We start from the raw sequence: 17,718 nt of genomic DNA, 5'->3' as shown, positions 1-17,718 counted from the left end.
CCGTTGTGATAACCTTTCTCCAGTGTTGTGTGATAATGGTTTCCTTGATTTCTCTTTTAGTTTATCACCCAAATCACATTGAATAGTTTTATCTATTTTTGAGCTTTATATAGACATAGTCATGCTATATCTTTTTCTTGTTGAGTATTATGTCTAATAACTATAGTTTGTCCAGTGACCTTTAGGTGTTCAATAATCCATGTTGTCTCTATTCATTGTACCATATGTGTGGATTGTTTCTAGTTTGGGGCTGTTATGAACAGTTATGCTGTGAACATTCTTATTTGTGTATTTTGGTACACATGTCCAGTAGTTTCCCTAAAGTACATATCTGGAATAGAATGCTGAGTTCTAGGGTATGTGAATCATTAGTTATAATAAATAATGTCACATTGTTTTCCTAAGTGTGTATACTAATTTATAGCCTCTCCAGCAGTACATGAAAGTTTCCATTGCTGCACATTCTTGGAAGATTTGGTCTTGTCAGTCATTTTAATTTTAGCCAGTCTGGTGGGTCTATAATAGTATCACATTGTGGTCTTAATTTTCCTAATTACTAATGAGGTTGAGGGGTTTTTTCCTTACTTGTTACATTTTTAGACAACTTTTGTTATTTTGAGCTGAAATGTATTTCTCACATATTTGTATTGGTTGTATACTTTGTATACTCTGGGCTTAGACAGATGTTGATTTTATTGATGGTTCTCTTTAACATCCTGTTAAATATACTAAGGTCCTGTATAAATGTATATAACATCTTAAAGGTATATCTGTGTCTTCTATAAAGTTGAAAGCACTATTCATGTTGTGAGACTGGCCTCAACATTACTACTTCTATTTCAGGAGGCGATAGGCTATTGATAAAGATTATAAGTATTATTATTATTGTGCACAAGAATAAATAGATAGAGGAACCTATGATATAGTATGGTTAAAATGTTTTCCCAAGATTGCAAAGCTAATTGCTGATGAGATTTATAAAGTTAAGCATTTGTTAACTTTATTCCATATTTCCGTATTTTCTTATCACCTCCGTTAATTGTAGTATTGCTTATGCTGGAAAACCAAAGAAAGAATGCCGGAAGTAGAGACATGAGAAAGTTGTTCATTTCTTCTTATTTTTACTCAGAGATGCTAAAAGTCTTAAGACCAAATTTTTCCAGTTCCTCAGACTTCAAGACTTCTAAGCTTATGCTTTCTAAGCTTTGGGATCTTGGGGGTCAGTACAGTTTGCAAAAGCTTTGAATGAGACATAGGGTTTTCAATTTTTCTTTTGCTAATTAAGTTCAGTTTTAATTTTAAAAAGGACACATGGACAGCAACCAAATATACCTGCCATTTGCTATAATTTTATAAAGGAAAAGACATTTTAATTCCAGGAAAGTAGGATAATCCCAGAATAAAGACCAGTCCTTTAAGTTGTATCCATGTAGCTCTGTGAAAGAGCTCATGAAAGAGCTCACTACATTTCTTCCTTTTCTGGTTTTTCTGTAGAATGGTAAAAACTTGTTTGTTAAATTTTGGGAACTTTTTCACCAGGCTACCTTCAAGTTTTTAAAGCTTACCAGTTTACATCATCACCACAAAGCACTCTTTTATGGAGCATACCTAGGTTTGCCATCTTGGTTTTGTAGAGCTCATCTTACAGAAGAAGGTGCTTACATTGACTTACTCAGGAACCTTTGAGTCATCCGAAGGATGGGCTGTTTTATGCCTAATAAAAGATGATGTCTATAAGCTTTAAAAAATACTACCCATCAGGAGCGCCTGGGTGGCTCAGTGGGTTAAAGCCTCTGCCTTCGGCTCAGGTCATGAACCCAGGGTTCTGGGATCGAGCCCCACATCGGGCTCTCTGCTCAGCAGAGGGCCTGCTTCCTCCTCTCTCTGCCTGCCTCTCTGCCTACTTGTGATCTCTGTCTGTCAAATAAATAAATAAAATCTTTTTAAAAAAATAATACCCATCAAATGTGAGTGTGAAGGGAACAGAACACTTTTGATGAGAGAATAAATTGATAGACTCTCTCTGGAATCCCTGTATATGTGGTGAAATTTTTAAAGAAAAGCAAGTGAATGACTAATAAGCATACTACAGGTGAGTGGTAACTTCTAGGGCAGGTAAGAGAATGGGATTCTGGATGATCGCACAGGCAGTTTCAGCAGTATTAATATTCTCTTGGGTTGGGTGCTGGGTTCATGGGTGTTCTTTTCATTGTTTTACTTTGTAACTTACCTGTAACTTACCTTTGTAACTTACCTTACTGTGTATATTCTTCTGTGTAATAAAACACTTCATAGAAGAAACAGCCATTAAAAAAAAAAAAGAAAGATTGGAAGAAATAAGAAGGGGTATCTGTTGCTCCAGAGAACACAAAGAAGAGTAATGACAGGGGACAGACCAAAGATTGGACACTGTGAAGAAGACAGAACCAAGAAAAACTTTTAGTGGCAGGGTAGTCCAAACAACTTGAGAACAAGAAAATAACAAAGTTGAAATTTTGAACTGTTTATTCTGCTGTGTGAATGTGACTCTTCATGATCTCTAGGTTCTCCATATTTTATCCCTTAACGTACAATGTGACTATAGTTGATAACACTGTACTCTGTAGTTGAAATCTGTTGAAAGAGTACAACTTAAATGCTTGTACACACATTTTAAAAAGTACATATAAAAAAAAGAATATACTGCAGTACTATTTTTTTTAAAATAACCTGAAGCTAACCTGTGCATTTTCTCTTCAAAGACCCACTCTGTTAAAGATTATTTTTGAATAGTAAATGTTTCCTTTATTGAAAGCAAGGAAAATGAGTTACAACCAACAATATTATAGGCATGCCTAGTTTTATAGCACTTCACTTAATTGTGTTTTGTGGATACCATGCTTTTTATACTTGAAGGTTTGTGGCAATCCTGTGTCAAGTCTGTTGGTACTATTTTTCCAACAGCATTTGTTCAGTCCATGTCTCTGTGTTACATTTTTGGTAATTCTTGTGATATGTCAGACTTTTTCATTATTATTACATTTGTTATGGTGATCAGTGTGACCTTTGCTATTACTATTGTAATTGTTTGGGGCTGTCATGAATTGTACCCATATAAGACAGCAAACTTAGTTTATAAAGGTTGTATGTGTTTCGACTGCTCTACTGACTGCCTATTCCCCTCTCTCTCACTCTCCTCAGGCCTCCTTATTCCCTGAGACCCAAATGTATTGAAATTATGCCATTTAGTAACCCTGCAGTAGCCTGTAAGTGTTCAAGTGAAAGGAAGAGTCACACATCTTTTACTTTTAATCAAAAGCTAGAGATGGTTAAGCTTAGTGGGGAAGGCATGGTGAAAGCTGAGTTGGGCTGAAAGCTAGATCTCTTATGCCAGTTAGCTAAGTTCTTAAAAGAAATTAAAAGTGCTACTGCAGTGAACACATGAATGATTAGAAAGCAAAACAGCCTTATTGCTGATAGGAAAAAGACTAAGGGGTCTGGATAGAAGGTCAGATCAACCACAACAGTTCCTTAAGCCAGCCTAATCCAGAGCAAGACTGTAATGCTCTTTAATTCTGTAAAGGCTGAGAGAAGTGAAAAAGCTACTGAAGAAAAGCCGGAACCTAGCAGAGGTTGGTTTAGGGGGAAAAGCCATCTCCGTAACATAAATTACGAGGTGAAGAGCTAAGTGCTGATGTAGAAGCTGCAAGTTCTCCAGGAGATCTCGGTGAGATCATTAATGAAGGTGGCTCCACTCAACAACAAATCTTCAGTGTAGACAAAACATCTTTGTATTGGAAGAAGATGCCATCTAGGACTTTAATAGCCAGAGAGAAGTCATTGCCTGGCTTCAAAAATTCGAAAGATATGCTGACTTTTTTGTTACAAGCTAATGCAGCTGATGTCTTGAAGTTGAAGCCAGTGCTCATTTACATTTCTGAAAATCCTAGGGTCCTTAAGAGTTACACGAAAGCTAGTTTGCCTGTGCTCTGTAAATGGAACAGCAAAGCCTGGATGAAAACATTTCTGTTTACAACATGGTTTACTGAATATTTTAAGCTCACTGTTGAGACCTACTGCTCAGATAAAAGATTCTTTTCAAGGGGCGCCTGGGTGGCTCAGTTGGTTAAGCGACTGCCTTCGGCTCAGGTCATGATCCTGGAGTCCTGGGATCGAGTTCCGCATCGGGCTCCCTGCTTGGCAAGGAGTCTGCTTCTCCCTCTGACCCTTCCCCTTCTCATACTCTCTCTCTCTCAAATAAATAAATAAAATCTTTTTTAAAAAAAAGATTCTTTTCAAAATATGACTGTTTACTGACAGTGCATCTTGTCACCCAAGAGCTCTGATGGAGATGTAAAATAAGATTAATGTTTTGATGCTAACACAGCATCCATTTTGCAGCCCGTGGATCAAAGAGTCATTTCAACTTTCAAATTTTATTTACGAAACACATATCAGGGGCACCTGGGTGGCTCAGTGGGTGAAAGCCTCTGCCTTAAGCTCAGGTCATGATCTCAGGGTCCTGGGATCGAGCCCCACATTGGGCTCCCTGCTCAGTGGAGAGCCTGCTTCCCCTCTCTCTCTCTGCCTGTCTCTCTGTTTACTTGTGGTCTCTGTCTGTCAAGTAAACAAATAAAATCTTTTTTTTTTTTTAAAGAAACATACCAAAAAAAAGAAAAGAAACATACCATAGAACTACAGCTGTTGCAGATAAGTGTTTCCTCTGATGGGTATGGGCAAAGTAAATTGAAAAGTTTATAGAGAGGATTCATCATTTTAGATTAAGAACATTCATGATTCATGTGAAGAAGGAAAAAACATGAACAGGAATTTGGAAGAAGTTGATTCCAGCCCTCAAGGATGACTTTGAGGGGTTCAGGACTTGATTGGAGGAAAACAACTGCAGATGTGATAGGAATAGCAAGAGAACTAAAATGAGAAGTGGAGCCTGAAGATGTGACTGAATTTCTGCAAGCTCATGATAAAACTATAATGGATGACAAGTTGCTTTTGATGGCTGAGCAGCAAAAGTGGTCTCTTGAGACAGAATCTACTCCTGGTGAAGACTGTTGAAATGACAACAAAAGATTTAGAATATTCCATAAACATAGTTGATAAATTAGTGGCAGGGTTGGAGAGGATTGACTTCAGTTTTGAAAGAAGTTCTATTGTGGGTAAGACGCCATCAAATAGCATTGCATGGAACAGAGGACATTGAAGAGTCCGTCGATGTGGTATGCTTTATTGTTGTCTTATTTTAAGAAATTGTTACAGCCATGCCTTCTCTAGCAGCCACCACGCTGACCAGTCAGCAGCCATCAACATCAAGGCAAGACCCTCCACCAGCAAAAAGATTGCCGCTTATTGAAATCTTAGATGATGGCTAGCATTTTTAACAGTAAAATATTTTTAAATTAAGGTATATATACCTTTTTTTAACTATAATGGTGTTTAATAATTTAAATACTTAATAGACTGCAGTATAGTGTAAATGTAACTTTTATAAGTACTGGGAAACCAAAAAAGTCATTTGACTCACTTTGTTATGCTATTTGCTGTATTTCAGTGGTGTGAAACTGAACCTGTATGATCTCTGAGGTATGCCCATATTCATACAGTCTTCCCCTTTAATCAGAAATAAATGTCTCCAAATGAAATGTATAAAGTTGTGAAAGAAAAAAATTCTCATGGTAGACTGTTATATGGAAATAGCAAAATATATAAATTATGCATTCAATTTTTGGTATTTATTTTAAAATATATTGTATATATAATACTTACCCATAGTTTATTTTAACTATTACTTATTATTGGGGGAATGTAATTAGGATTCAGTTGTGTTTTTTTATGGTAAGCAGTGTTGCTATAAACATCTTTTTTTAAAAGATTAATCTGTTTTAGAAAGTGCACATGTGAGCAGGGGGAGGGGCAGAGGGAGATGTGGAGAAACTCAAGCTGACTCCACACTGGGGCTCCTAACTCTCTATCCTAAGATCATGATCTAAGCCAAAATCAAGATTCAGATCCTTAACCAACTAAGCCAACCAGGCACCCTGCTATAAATATCTCTATGTGTGAGTCACTTTTCTGTTTGTAGGATTATTTCCTTAGGATAGGTTCTCAGAGGTGGAATTACTGGCTTAAAAAATATGGACATTTCAGGAAATAAAAAAACAAGCCTCAGATTAGGTGAAAGTGTACAATACATGTATGTGATAAAGGACTGGTATCCAAAACATACGAAGTGCTCTTAAACAGTAAGAAAATGAACAATCCAGTTTAAAAATGGGCAAAAGATTCGAAACAGACTTCACCAAGGAGATGTATAAATGGCCAGCAAGTACATGAAAAATGCTTAGCATCGTCTTTTTTTAAAGCAAGAATGAAGTACTACTACATACCTATAAGAATGGCCAAAATCCAAAGCACTAACAACACCATATGCTGACGAGGTTAGGAGCAACAGGAACTCTTATTCATTCCTGAGGGAAATGCAAAATGGTACAGCTACTTTGGAAAGCATTTTGGCAGTTTCTTGCAGAAGTAAACATACTGTAACCATATGATCCAGCAGTTGTGTTCCTTAATATTTACCCAAATAAACTGAAAACTGCACAAGAATGTTTATAGCAGCTTTTTTCACATTTTCCAAAACTTGGAAGCAACCAAGATGTCCATCAATAGATGAATGGATAAACCAACTTTGGAATACCATTACAATAGAATATTCTTCAGTGATAAAAAGAAATGAGCTATTAAGAGAGAGGACAGGACCTTAAATGATCATATTGCAACGTGAAGGAAGCTACTGTGAAAGCCTACATACTGTGTGGTTCTAGCTGTATCACATTCTGGAAAAGGCAACACTGTGGAGACTAAAAAGTAGAGCCTGACAATGGTGGTGAGAGGGATGGAGGAATGAATAGGTGGAGCACAGGGGATATTTAGGGTAGTAAAACTATTCCATATGATACTGTAGTGGTATATACATGTCATTATTAATATGTTAGAACCAAAAAAAGTGTGCAACACAGAGAACCCTAATATAAATTATGGACTTTAGTTAATAATGTATCAAAAAATAATGTATCAACATTGACTTATCAGTTGCAACAAATGTATCACTCCAATACAAGGTGTCAATAATAGGGGGAAACTGGTGTGGGGGGGAAGTAGAGGTATATGGGAACTTGGTATTTTCTGCTTATTTTTTCTTTAAACCTAAAACTGTTCTTAAAAAGTCCGTTAATTTTTAAAAGTGAATTTCAAAGTTTCCTAGTACATTTTGCGAAAGTGCCTCATGAAAGAATTACACCAAATGTACTACAATTAGTGGTATAGAATCTCACAGAACCTGCAGAAACCTTTAAATAGAAACCCTTTAAACTAAAACCTTTCAGACTGAACCCAACTTAAAACAATTTTTCCTCCACTTCATTGAAAGGTATTTTCTTGATTGTTAATTATGTTGTTTCTCCTTGCTTATTCTGGAATGTTGAGTATGAAATATCCCTGCATTGCTCCTTTGCCATCTTCCTGGATCGTAGGAACAAGGCTGTTTATTTTGCCATCATCCTTGCTGACAGGGCCAAGGTCATTGATTTGATAAGTAGATTAAATTCCAGGAAACCGTGATCACAATAATGTAGCTTTGATCAAACAGAACCAAAATAGTGGCTGAGTTCACCTAATTAGGGTCTTCTCGTACCTTGGAAGCTGATACCAAAGCCAGGCCAGCTTCTAACATTGGTATCCTTTTATTGAACACATTGCAGGGTCAGTTAGAATAAATCTGAAGAAGAAAACAAAGCCCACTACCAGTCTTCTTTTTCTCTGTCCCTTTCCCATGTATGTCTTTATCTTCATTTACTAAATTGCAATGAGTCGTTTATGTGTCCTTCATCCCTATCAGACTGTAAACTCTGCAGGACAAGGCCCAGGTCTCATGTACTTTACACCTCCTGTGTCTTTCATAGTACCTGGAATATGGAGGCTTTCAACAAACGTCTCTTGAAGTTTTGGGATCAGAAGGACTAGACCATAGGTAGAGCTGGTATCTAACATTTAATTATAAAGATAATCATGAGGGTCTATTTTAACATCAGCCTGCTGTAATCTTACATGATGAGATTTATATTCTTATATTGTCTTTGAAACACAACAGCACTAAAAATAATTAATTTACCCAGGCAATATAATAAAACTACCTTTTAAAAAATTTAAACAATACAGGAAAATATAAGTAAGAATTATAGTTGCCATTCTGTCTCATTGTACTTTCTTTATTAAACTGAATACGATTTAGTGTATATACATCCTTACAAATCTTTATGTATTTACAAACATGCACACACATTTATATGTTTAGGAGGCGTGTGTATATGTGTGTGTATATAAATGGATCTTTTTTTTTTAAAAGATTTTATTCATTTATTTGACAGAGGTCACAAGTAGGCAGAGAGGCAGGCACAGAGAGAGAGAGGGGGGAGGAAGCAGGCTCCCTGCTGAGCAGAGAGCCCAATGCGGGGCTCGATCCCAGGACCCTGAGATCATGACCTGAGCCGAAGGCAGAGGCTTAACCCACTGAGCCACCCAGGTGCTCCTATAAATGGATCTTAAACTGTATATCCTGTCTTGCAATTTGTTTTCAACCGAACAGTATGTAAAGGGAATAATTCTATGTTGATATGTATAACAACTCTCCTGCCTTATTGCATGTATTCCTTTTGGGATTATATCACCATATATTTATTTAACTCTCCCCTTTTTTTAGACGATTATGTTTCCAGCTCTTCACTGACCAACAATATTGGAATGTACACATATACCTTTGTTTTCATATGAACCAGTGTATATATACCAAGAATGCCTGATGCTAGATATTTAGAGGTAGATTTTCTGGATTGAAGGGTATATGCATTTAAAATTTTGTTAGATTTTTTGCCAAATATTTTCCTTGAATTACCATGAACTTACATTCTCAGTAAAGGACTATGAAAATGGGAGCGCCTGTGTGGCTTTGTTGGTTAGGTGTCTGCCTTCAGCTCAGGTCATGGTCCTGGGTCCTGAGATTGAGCCCCACGTTGGGCACCCTGCTCAGCAGAGAGTCTGCTTCTCCCTCTCTCTGTGCCCCTCACCCCCACTTGTGCTCTCTATCTCTCTCAAATAAAAATCTTTTTAAAAAAATACGAAAATGTTCTTTTTCCACAGCTGTCCCCAATCTTTATTTAATCAGTCTTTTCTTTTACATTTTGCCATCTGTTAGATTTCAGATTATTGAAGAATGTCATTACTTTAAGTTGCATATCTGTTTGTAGTATTAACATCTTTTCATATTTTAAATGTATATTCAATTTCTTTTGTGTTACTATTTCTTTACTCATTTTTCTATTGTTTTTTAACTTACTGCTATGTTACATACTTCACAAATATTTTCTTAATAATGTTTGTTTTTTAAAAACTTCTTTTAAGTGAGATTTATTGAGATAAAGTTTATATAAAATAAAATCTAGGGGCGCCTGGGTGGCTCAGTGGGTTAAAGCCTCTGCCTTCAGCTCAGGTCATGGTCCCAGGGTCCCGGGATCAAGCCCCGCATCAGCCTCTCTGCTCTGCAGGGAGCCTGCTACCTCCTCTCTCTCTCTGCCTGCCTGTCTACCTACTTGTGATCTCTGTCTGTCAAATGAATAAATAAAATCTTAAAAAAAAATAAAATAAAATCTACACTTAAGGTGTACAGTTTGAGGTTTTCACAAACATTATATAGTTCAGTAACCATCGCCACGATCAAGATATGTTTGCTCATCTGCCAAATTCCCTTTGCATTCAGTTGTCTTGTCTCCATACCCCTGGTTCCTGGTAGTCACTGAACTGTTTTCTGTCCCTATATTTTTGCCTTTTCAGAATGTCATATAAATGAAATCATATAGTATGTAGTGTTTCCTGTTTGGCTTTTTTCTCTTAGCATATTGCCTTTGAGATCCTCTCATATATCAGCATTTGTTCCTTTTTATTGCTGAATAGTATGCCATTGTGGGGATCTGCTACAATTTATTATCTTTCATCATTGGTGCACATTTGAGTTGTTTCCAGCTTTTAAATAAAGCTTCTTTAAACATTCATGTACAAGTCTTTGTGTGGGCAAATGTTTGCATTTTGTTTGGGTAACCTAGAAGTAGGATTGCTGAATCATAAGTTAAGTGTATGTTTGATTTTATAAGATCTGTTTTCTGCCTTTTAACTTGATTTATGCTGTCATTTGTCCTGACATTTTAAACATGTATGTTGTTAAATTTGCCATATTTTTTAAGGCTTCTAAATTTTGTGCCTTGCTTCTATGCCATTCCCTATTCTAAGATGATGCTTTTACTTTTTTAAAAAGAAGATTTTATTTATTTATTTGACAAAGAGATAGAGCCAGAGGGCACAAGTTGGGGGAATGGCAGAGGGAGAGGGAGAAGCAGTCTCCCCATTGAGCAGGGAGCCCAGTGCAAGGCTCGATTCCAGATCCCTGGGATCGTGACCTGAGCCGAAGGTTCACTGACTGTGCAATCCAGGTGCCCCTAGTCTGTCAGTTTTAATGGTATCTTTAATTCCTCTTACTACCTGTATAATAGTTAATAATCTTATGTTGCTTTCTCTTCCCCTTGTCCCAGTTTTTAATTGTAGCCCTTTTGATTGTTAGATAATACAATGTTTACATTCTTCATCCATGTCCTTACTTTTGATTTGTTCTTAACTCTGCAACTAAGTTTGTAAAATGTTCACAATTTGTCCTTTTTCTCAGGTCTTTCTAGTCATCTCTTGGTCTGATGAAGCTCATACTCTAAGGGTTGATGAACTAGTTTGTGGGTCAGATCTGATTCACTGCCTGTTTTTGTATGGCCTGCAAGCTAAGTTTGTTTTTGTATTTCTAGATGATTGGGGAAAGATAAGAAAAGTAATAATTTATGATACATGAAAATTATGTGAAATTAAAATTTCTATTTCATGAAAATTATATAAAATTAAAATTCTAGTACCTATAAATCAAGCTTTATTGGAATATATCCATGCTCTTTTATGTATTTATTGTCTATGGCTCTTTCTGCACTACAACAGTAGGTTTGAGTAATTCAGCAGAGATTATATCACCTGAAAAGCCTAACATATTTACTGTCTGTTCCTTTTTTTTTTTTTTTTTAAGTAGGCTCCTTGCTCAGCATGGAGCCCAGAAGAGGGCTTGAACTCATGAGTTCAAGCTGAGGTCAAGAGTCACATGTTTAACTGACTGAGCCTTTCAGGCTCCCCACTGCTTGTTTCTTTATACATAAAGTGTGCTGATCTCTATTCAAGTAGATTCCTCAGGAGAGGCTCATGTATACAGTATTCCTGATGTTCTGACATGTTCAAAATTGTATTTTTATAGATTGGTTAGAGATAACATCCTTGATTTGCATTTTCTTTCCTTGAAGACACAGCTCTGCTATTGTCTTGTTTTATATGTTGTCATTGAGAAGTCTGATAACAGTCTAATTTTCTTGCTACTGTATTATTTCATCTTTTTGCCAGAAAGCCTTAGGACATTTATCTTTACAGTCTTAGAATTTAGTAGGATATACTTCAGAGCTGATCATCCTAGGTGAGTTTTAGTGACTCATGGGTACTTCCAATGTGTAGACTCAGGTCTTCTTTTATTTTAGAAAGTTTCCTTGGATTACAGTTTTAAATATCAGCTCTGTTCCATTGTTTAGATTTTCTTCTTTGGTGACTCCGGTCATGCCTATTTTCTGTTGCAACCCCCTTCTCTCTAACCCTGTATTTAATTACCGCATTTTCATTTCTTAATTGCTTTTCCTGCTTTGTTTAATGTTATGTATTAAATTTTCATTTGAATCTATTGTCTTGGGCACCTTGTAATTTAGAATTCATTTCTGATAGGATTTTCTAGTTCTCTTCTGGTTTTGTTGTTGTTGTTGTTGTTGTTGTTTTCCTGAGTTCAGTCAGGTCTCATTTATTGCTTTTTTGTCCACTTCTGTTCTTAGTTTCTTTATTTCTAATTAAAGGTGCTTTAATCTGATTAAGGACTTTCATATCCCCCAGATGCTTGTTTGAGGCTATGTAATTAAGTTTGGAGCCTTATGTTACAATTTCCTTTAGCTTTGTGATTGGATTTTGGCTCTTACTGCAATTTTGGCCTTTCTTTTTTGTTAATAGTTTTGTATGAATGTGGTCTACCTTTGTTCTTTTTTATTTCATGGATAGGGTCCACAAGTGGTCTCTTCTGTCAGTTGCTCTCTTCTGTGTAATTTCTTTTATAGATGATGTTGGTGGTAGAGGTGAGGTGAGGAGAGCATTTTGGCCTGTGTTGTTTCTCTCATTTCTGTAGGATCCTTAATTTTTCCCTTTTTATTTCCTTGTTTCATTTACTGCCACACTGTTCAGGGCTTATCACCTTTTTTTTTTTTTTTTTTTTTTTTAAAGTTTCATTTTCCTCCAAAAGCAACACTTCTCTCAGGTTGCCACTTCTGGTCATGCTCATTTTTGATCTTTCCCTGGGAAGTGCCTCGTCTCAGCCTATGTTCCTCAGTTTTGGGCGTGGCTTTGTATGTGCTTCATCTAAGTCCTCCTGTTTCCTTTCTTGGAGCCTCTTGAGCCCCTGTCTCATCTGCATTTGTAGGCTTGAAGCGATAGGCAATAGAAACTCTAATGGAACAAGTCATTTGAAGCCTGTGGCATGTATTTTTTATCTCTCAGTAATGCTGCAGACATGAATCCTATGTGGTTTTCTTGCTCTCCTTGTTTATGTTTTGGAGGAAGGTTTTGGGGAAGATTCAAAATCAGGCCATAGTCATCATCCTCTATCTGGATTCGTGTATGTTGCATCATTTTTGTTGTTGTTGTTTGCAAGAACTCTGAAAGGAAAAGTGAGGAGTAACTAAGAATAATAATAAAAGTAAATAATTTTAGTTTCAGTGGAACATCAAATAGATGTAAATACTGTAAACATTTCTTAACTATGTAAGTATTATTATAATGATTTTTAGAAGTGTGTTTAAGCAGAAAAATGCCATTACTCAAGCATTCTAGGTGTTGCGTAGTGGGCTGGGTTTTTTTTGCATACTTCATAGTCTGTTCTCCACTAGTACACAATTTTAATAACTATTATTTAAAAATTAGGTGTTTCAAAGCATGTTTGTTTCAAAATTTTGTCAATTTTGAAGGCTCATTTTTGTTGTGATTAAGTGTTCAGATTTTGATTTATTTTGGTTAACTAAAGTAGGTTTTGGTTTATTTGGTTTCTATTATATTAATGGCAGTTAAGTTTTAAGTATCGGGGAGCATTTGTTATTTGAGTCATCTTCATCCCCCTTGCTTTGTAATATGTTTTAAAGTCAAGACAAACTCATTTTTCATTTATCAGATGCATACTTCTACTGGAGGAGGATTTTGTGATTGTGGAGACACAGAGGCATGGAAAACTGGCCCATTTTGTGTAAGTCATGAACCTGGAAGAGCAGGTACTACAAAAGAGGTAAGAGTACTATTTTTAAAAATTACTAATTATTTTAAGCTTGATGCAGTTAGGTAGAAAGAAATGTTAATATTAGGGTTAAACTCAATTCCATTAGGAATCCTGGTTTTTAATGTTCCAGTATTTAAATGTAAGGAGTTTTATTCTACTCTGTATTTATTTGTCTAAAGAGTGAATTTCTTAGTTCTGTTTGTTAAGCAGTCAATTTGATAGGCAAGAGTAAATGATATATAAGGCTAAAAGAGCAAATGGAACAGTAGAACTGACATGTAACTTCAGTAATTACTTTTCTTTAAAAAATTACTTTTCTTAAAGAAAAAACAGTCAATAAATTGATTATCTACTATACATCCTAATCAAGAAAACTGAGTAAGCCCAGATAAAGGCTATTAGGAAGGAGAATGAGGAAATAACTATAGACCCGCAGATACAGAAGAAATTAAAAGGGTTATAAAAGACTCTTTATAAGACTATGTGCAAATACATTTGAAAAATGGGTTATTTTATCAAGCTGTATAAAATTTCATCATTTATTCAAACATGGAGAAAACTTGAACAGTTAATAACCAATGTAGAAATTCAGAATGTTGTCACAAGAAAGTACTTCCTAAGAAGTACTTCCTGTGTTCAAATGATTTCATAGTGACCCTTTTGAAAAACTGCAAGAAATAGTTTTTGCACTCTTTAAACTGTTCCAGATAATCCTCTAGCATTGAATACCCCAAACCCCCAGATTTTGATCTCTTTAAGTACCATTACCCACTAAAAGAACTCAGGGCTTGTAAAAATACCTGACCAGGTCTGAGTCAAGGATTAAGTAAGCTTATGAGGATGGGTTTGTGTCTAAAGAATCTAGGACCCAGCATGAAAGGGCTGTCATTGATCAGAGTTGGACAATTAGAGCATCAAAATAATACTAATTACAGTAACTACTGTAACTGATTGAATCATAATATATGAAAATTCATGAGTTCCTAGTAAAACCAAAGAGAACTTAAATAATTTTGCCATGGCAGTGGTTATTATATCAATTTCTCACACTGAAAACTGGTAATTAAAAGAATGAACTAAGCATTTATTCTACCTCTTTTTTTTTTTTAAGATTTTATTTATTTGTTTTAGAGAGGAAGAGAGCATGTGAGCAAGAGTTGGGGGAGGGACATAGGGAGAGAGAGAATCTGAAGCACACTACACCCTGAACTTGCTCTAAACTTGGAGCCGTACTCAGGGCTCTATCCCAGGACCCTGAGATCATGACCTGAGCCGAAATTCAGAGTTGGACGCTTAACCAACTGAGCCACTCAGGTACCCCTGTTCCACCATTTCAGTAGGAATTGTATTTCATGGTAAACAAGTATTTCTGGCTTACAAGGTAAAGCTCTTCTTTCTGGGTGAATGCTACCTAGCTAATAGAGAAGGGATAATAGAATTAGAATAATTAACATTTTGCAAACCTTGAAGAAACATTTGATTCAGGCAAGTTCATTAATGGATGCTAAACCCATTAAGACATGAGTTGATAAAGAACAATATTCTCATAGTTCTAAATTGTCATCTCATAGATCACTTGCTAGGCATAAAGGAAAAAAGTGAAACTTTAAGTGGATGTATTATATTGTCATCTCCTGAAACTGGTCATTGGTATTAGCTTCATTACTGATAATGGAGTGAGACGGCATAATGAGCCTCCTCACAAAATGTAAAATAAAGTACATAGGTTAACATCTCAAAATCAGCTCACTTTGGTGGCACATATGCTAAAATTGGAATGATAAAGAGAAGATTAACATGGCCCCTGTGTAAGGATGACACACAAATTTGTGAAGTATTCCATATTTTTATGATTTCGCTCATATGTGGAATTCAAGAAACAAAACAGATGAGCATAAGGGAAAGGGAAAAGAAAGAGAGGGAGACAAACCATAAGAGACTCTTAACTATAGAGAATAAACTGAGGGTTGCTGGGGGCAGGGGGATGGGCTATATGGGTGATGGTATTAAGAAGGGCACTTATGATAAGCACTAGCTATTATATGTAAGTGATGAATCTCTAAGTTCTACTCCTGAAACTAGTATTACACTATATGTTAACTAAAATTTAAATAAAAATTTGAAATATTGGGAAAAAATAAATAAAAGTTCGTAAAGAATTTTAAAAAAATGAGTTAATGTAATGTACCGTTTAAACAGAATAAAAAACAAAACCACATGATCATCTTAGTAGATGTAGCAAAAGCATTTGACTAAATCCAACACACTTTCATCATAAAAAGACTTAACAAACTTAAAACAGAATGGAACTTCCTCAACCCTAATAGAGGACATTATGAAAAACTCCTAGCTATAAATATATTAGATACTTTCCCTCTGAGATCAGAAACAAGACAAAGATTCTGCTCTTGTCACATCTATTCAATACTGTATTAGAGGTTCTGGCTAGGGCAATTAGTAATGCAAGAAAAAGAAGTAAAAGGCATCCAGATTGGAAAGGAAAAAGTAGAACTAGCTCTATCATGATGACATGATTTTGTATATGGAAAGTCTTAAGGAATCCACACAAAAAAATTATTAGAACTATAAGTTCAACAAGAATGTAGGATACAAGATAATTATATAGAAATCACTTGCTTTATACATCAGTAATCAAAAATCTGAAGAAGAGATTGAGAAAAAAATTCCATATTGGAATATTCTATTCCAACAATTCCATATTCCATATTATAGTATCAAAGAGTATACAATATTTAGAAATAAATTAACAAAAACATCATAAAATTTATATTCTTTCACTGTTGAAAGAAATTAAAGACGATCTCAATAAATGGAAAAACATCCCACTTTTTTTTAAAGTTTTTATTTTAATTCCAGTTAGTTAACATACAGGGTAATATTAATTTCAGGTGTACAATATAGTGATTCAACAATTCCATACATCACCGGTGCTCATCATGATTAGTGCGCTCCTTAATCCCTATCACCTATTTCATCCATCCCTCTACACACCTCCCATCTGGTAACCATCAGTTTGTTTTCAGTAGTTAAGAACCTGTTTCTTGGTTTGATTCTCTCTCTCTTTCTTCTTTCCCCTTTGCTCATTTGTTTCTTAAATTCCACACATGAGTGAAATCATATGGTATTTTGAAGACTTAAAATTATTAATGTGGCAGTCCATTGGGTATTTTTTCCCCAGCACCACCAAGCTATTAAACTTAGTTCTCCATTGACACTGACCAGGTATCCCACAAATTTAACTCAAGTCTGATATTCTCTGCTTAGTGATAACATCAGATTCCAGAGATTAAGGGCACAGTCTCACAGGCTTCCCCCATTTTAGATATCACTTGGAAGTCTAGGTTCTCTTTGCTTTTGCTTCTGACCAATTGGCTATAAATCAGAGATTCTCATAACCCTCTCTTTGGATTCCATTGATTTACTAGAGCAGCTCATATAACTAAGGAAATGAGATTTCCTAGATTTACTAGATTACCTATGTATTATAAAGGACTGTACTTCAGAAACAGCCAGATGGAAGAGGTGCATAGGGCAAGATATTTGGGGATGGGTTGTGGATTTTGTATGCCCTTTGAGTGCACCACTCTCCCTAGATCTCTATATGTTCACCAACCTAGAAGTTTCCCAAAATCTTGTCCTTTTGGGTTTTTATGGATGCTTCATTATATAGGCGCATGATTGATTGAATCATTGGTCATTGGTGGTTGATTCAACCTTTAGCCCCTTTTCCCTCTCCGGAGGTCAGGGGATAGGACTTGAAGTTCCAGTCTTCAGATCGCACAATCAGTTCCCCTGGCAACCAGTCCCCATCCTTAGTTGCTTTCTAAAATCCTTAGTTGCTTTCTTCATTAACATAATGAAAGACTTTAAAAATTCCTCCCAACACTTTGGAAATTCCACGGGTTTTAGGAGTCTATACCAGAAATGGTGAAGACCAAATATATTTCTTCCTATACATCAGAATATCACAGGCCATACGCTCCAGTTAATCTACAGATTCAATACAATTCCTGTCAGAATTCCAACTGGGAAATTTTTTTTCTCTATTTTAGTAATTGACAAGCTTACATTAAAATTTATGTGGAATTATAAGGGACCCAGAATAGCCAAAACAACCTTGAAAAAGAACAAATTTGGAGAACTCACACTTCCCTATTTCAAAACCTACTACAAAACAACAGTAATCAAGACAATGTGGTATGACATAATGATAAACA

General features: G+C 35.7%; 1 protein-coding gene across 1 annotated transcript in view; it reads left to right on the top strand.

Annotated features, from left to right (window-relative positions):
- UBR1 (ubiquitin protein ligase E3 component n-recognin 1) overlaps nucleotides 1-17,718 on the top strand; it is a 135,669-nt gene that overhangs the window by 16,193 nt on the left and 101,758 nt on the right. Inside the window, exon 4 of the mRNA XM_080809584.1 lies at nucleotides 13,379-13,489. Coding sequence (XP_080665710.1) covers nucleotides 13,379-13,489 — 111 coding nt within the window. The remainder of the gene's footprint in view (nucleotides 1-13,378; nucleotides 13,490-17,718) is intronic.

The sequence above is a fragment of the Martes martes genome (assembly GCF_963455335.1).
Source record: "Martes martes genome assembly, chromosome: 7".
NCBI classification, from domain to species: Eukaryota; Metazoa; Chordata; class Mammalia; order Carnivora; family Mustelidae; genus Martes; species Martes martes.
Note: the sequence above shows the minus strand (reverse complement) of the source record. Positions and strands in the feature narration are given on the sequence as shown.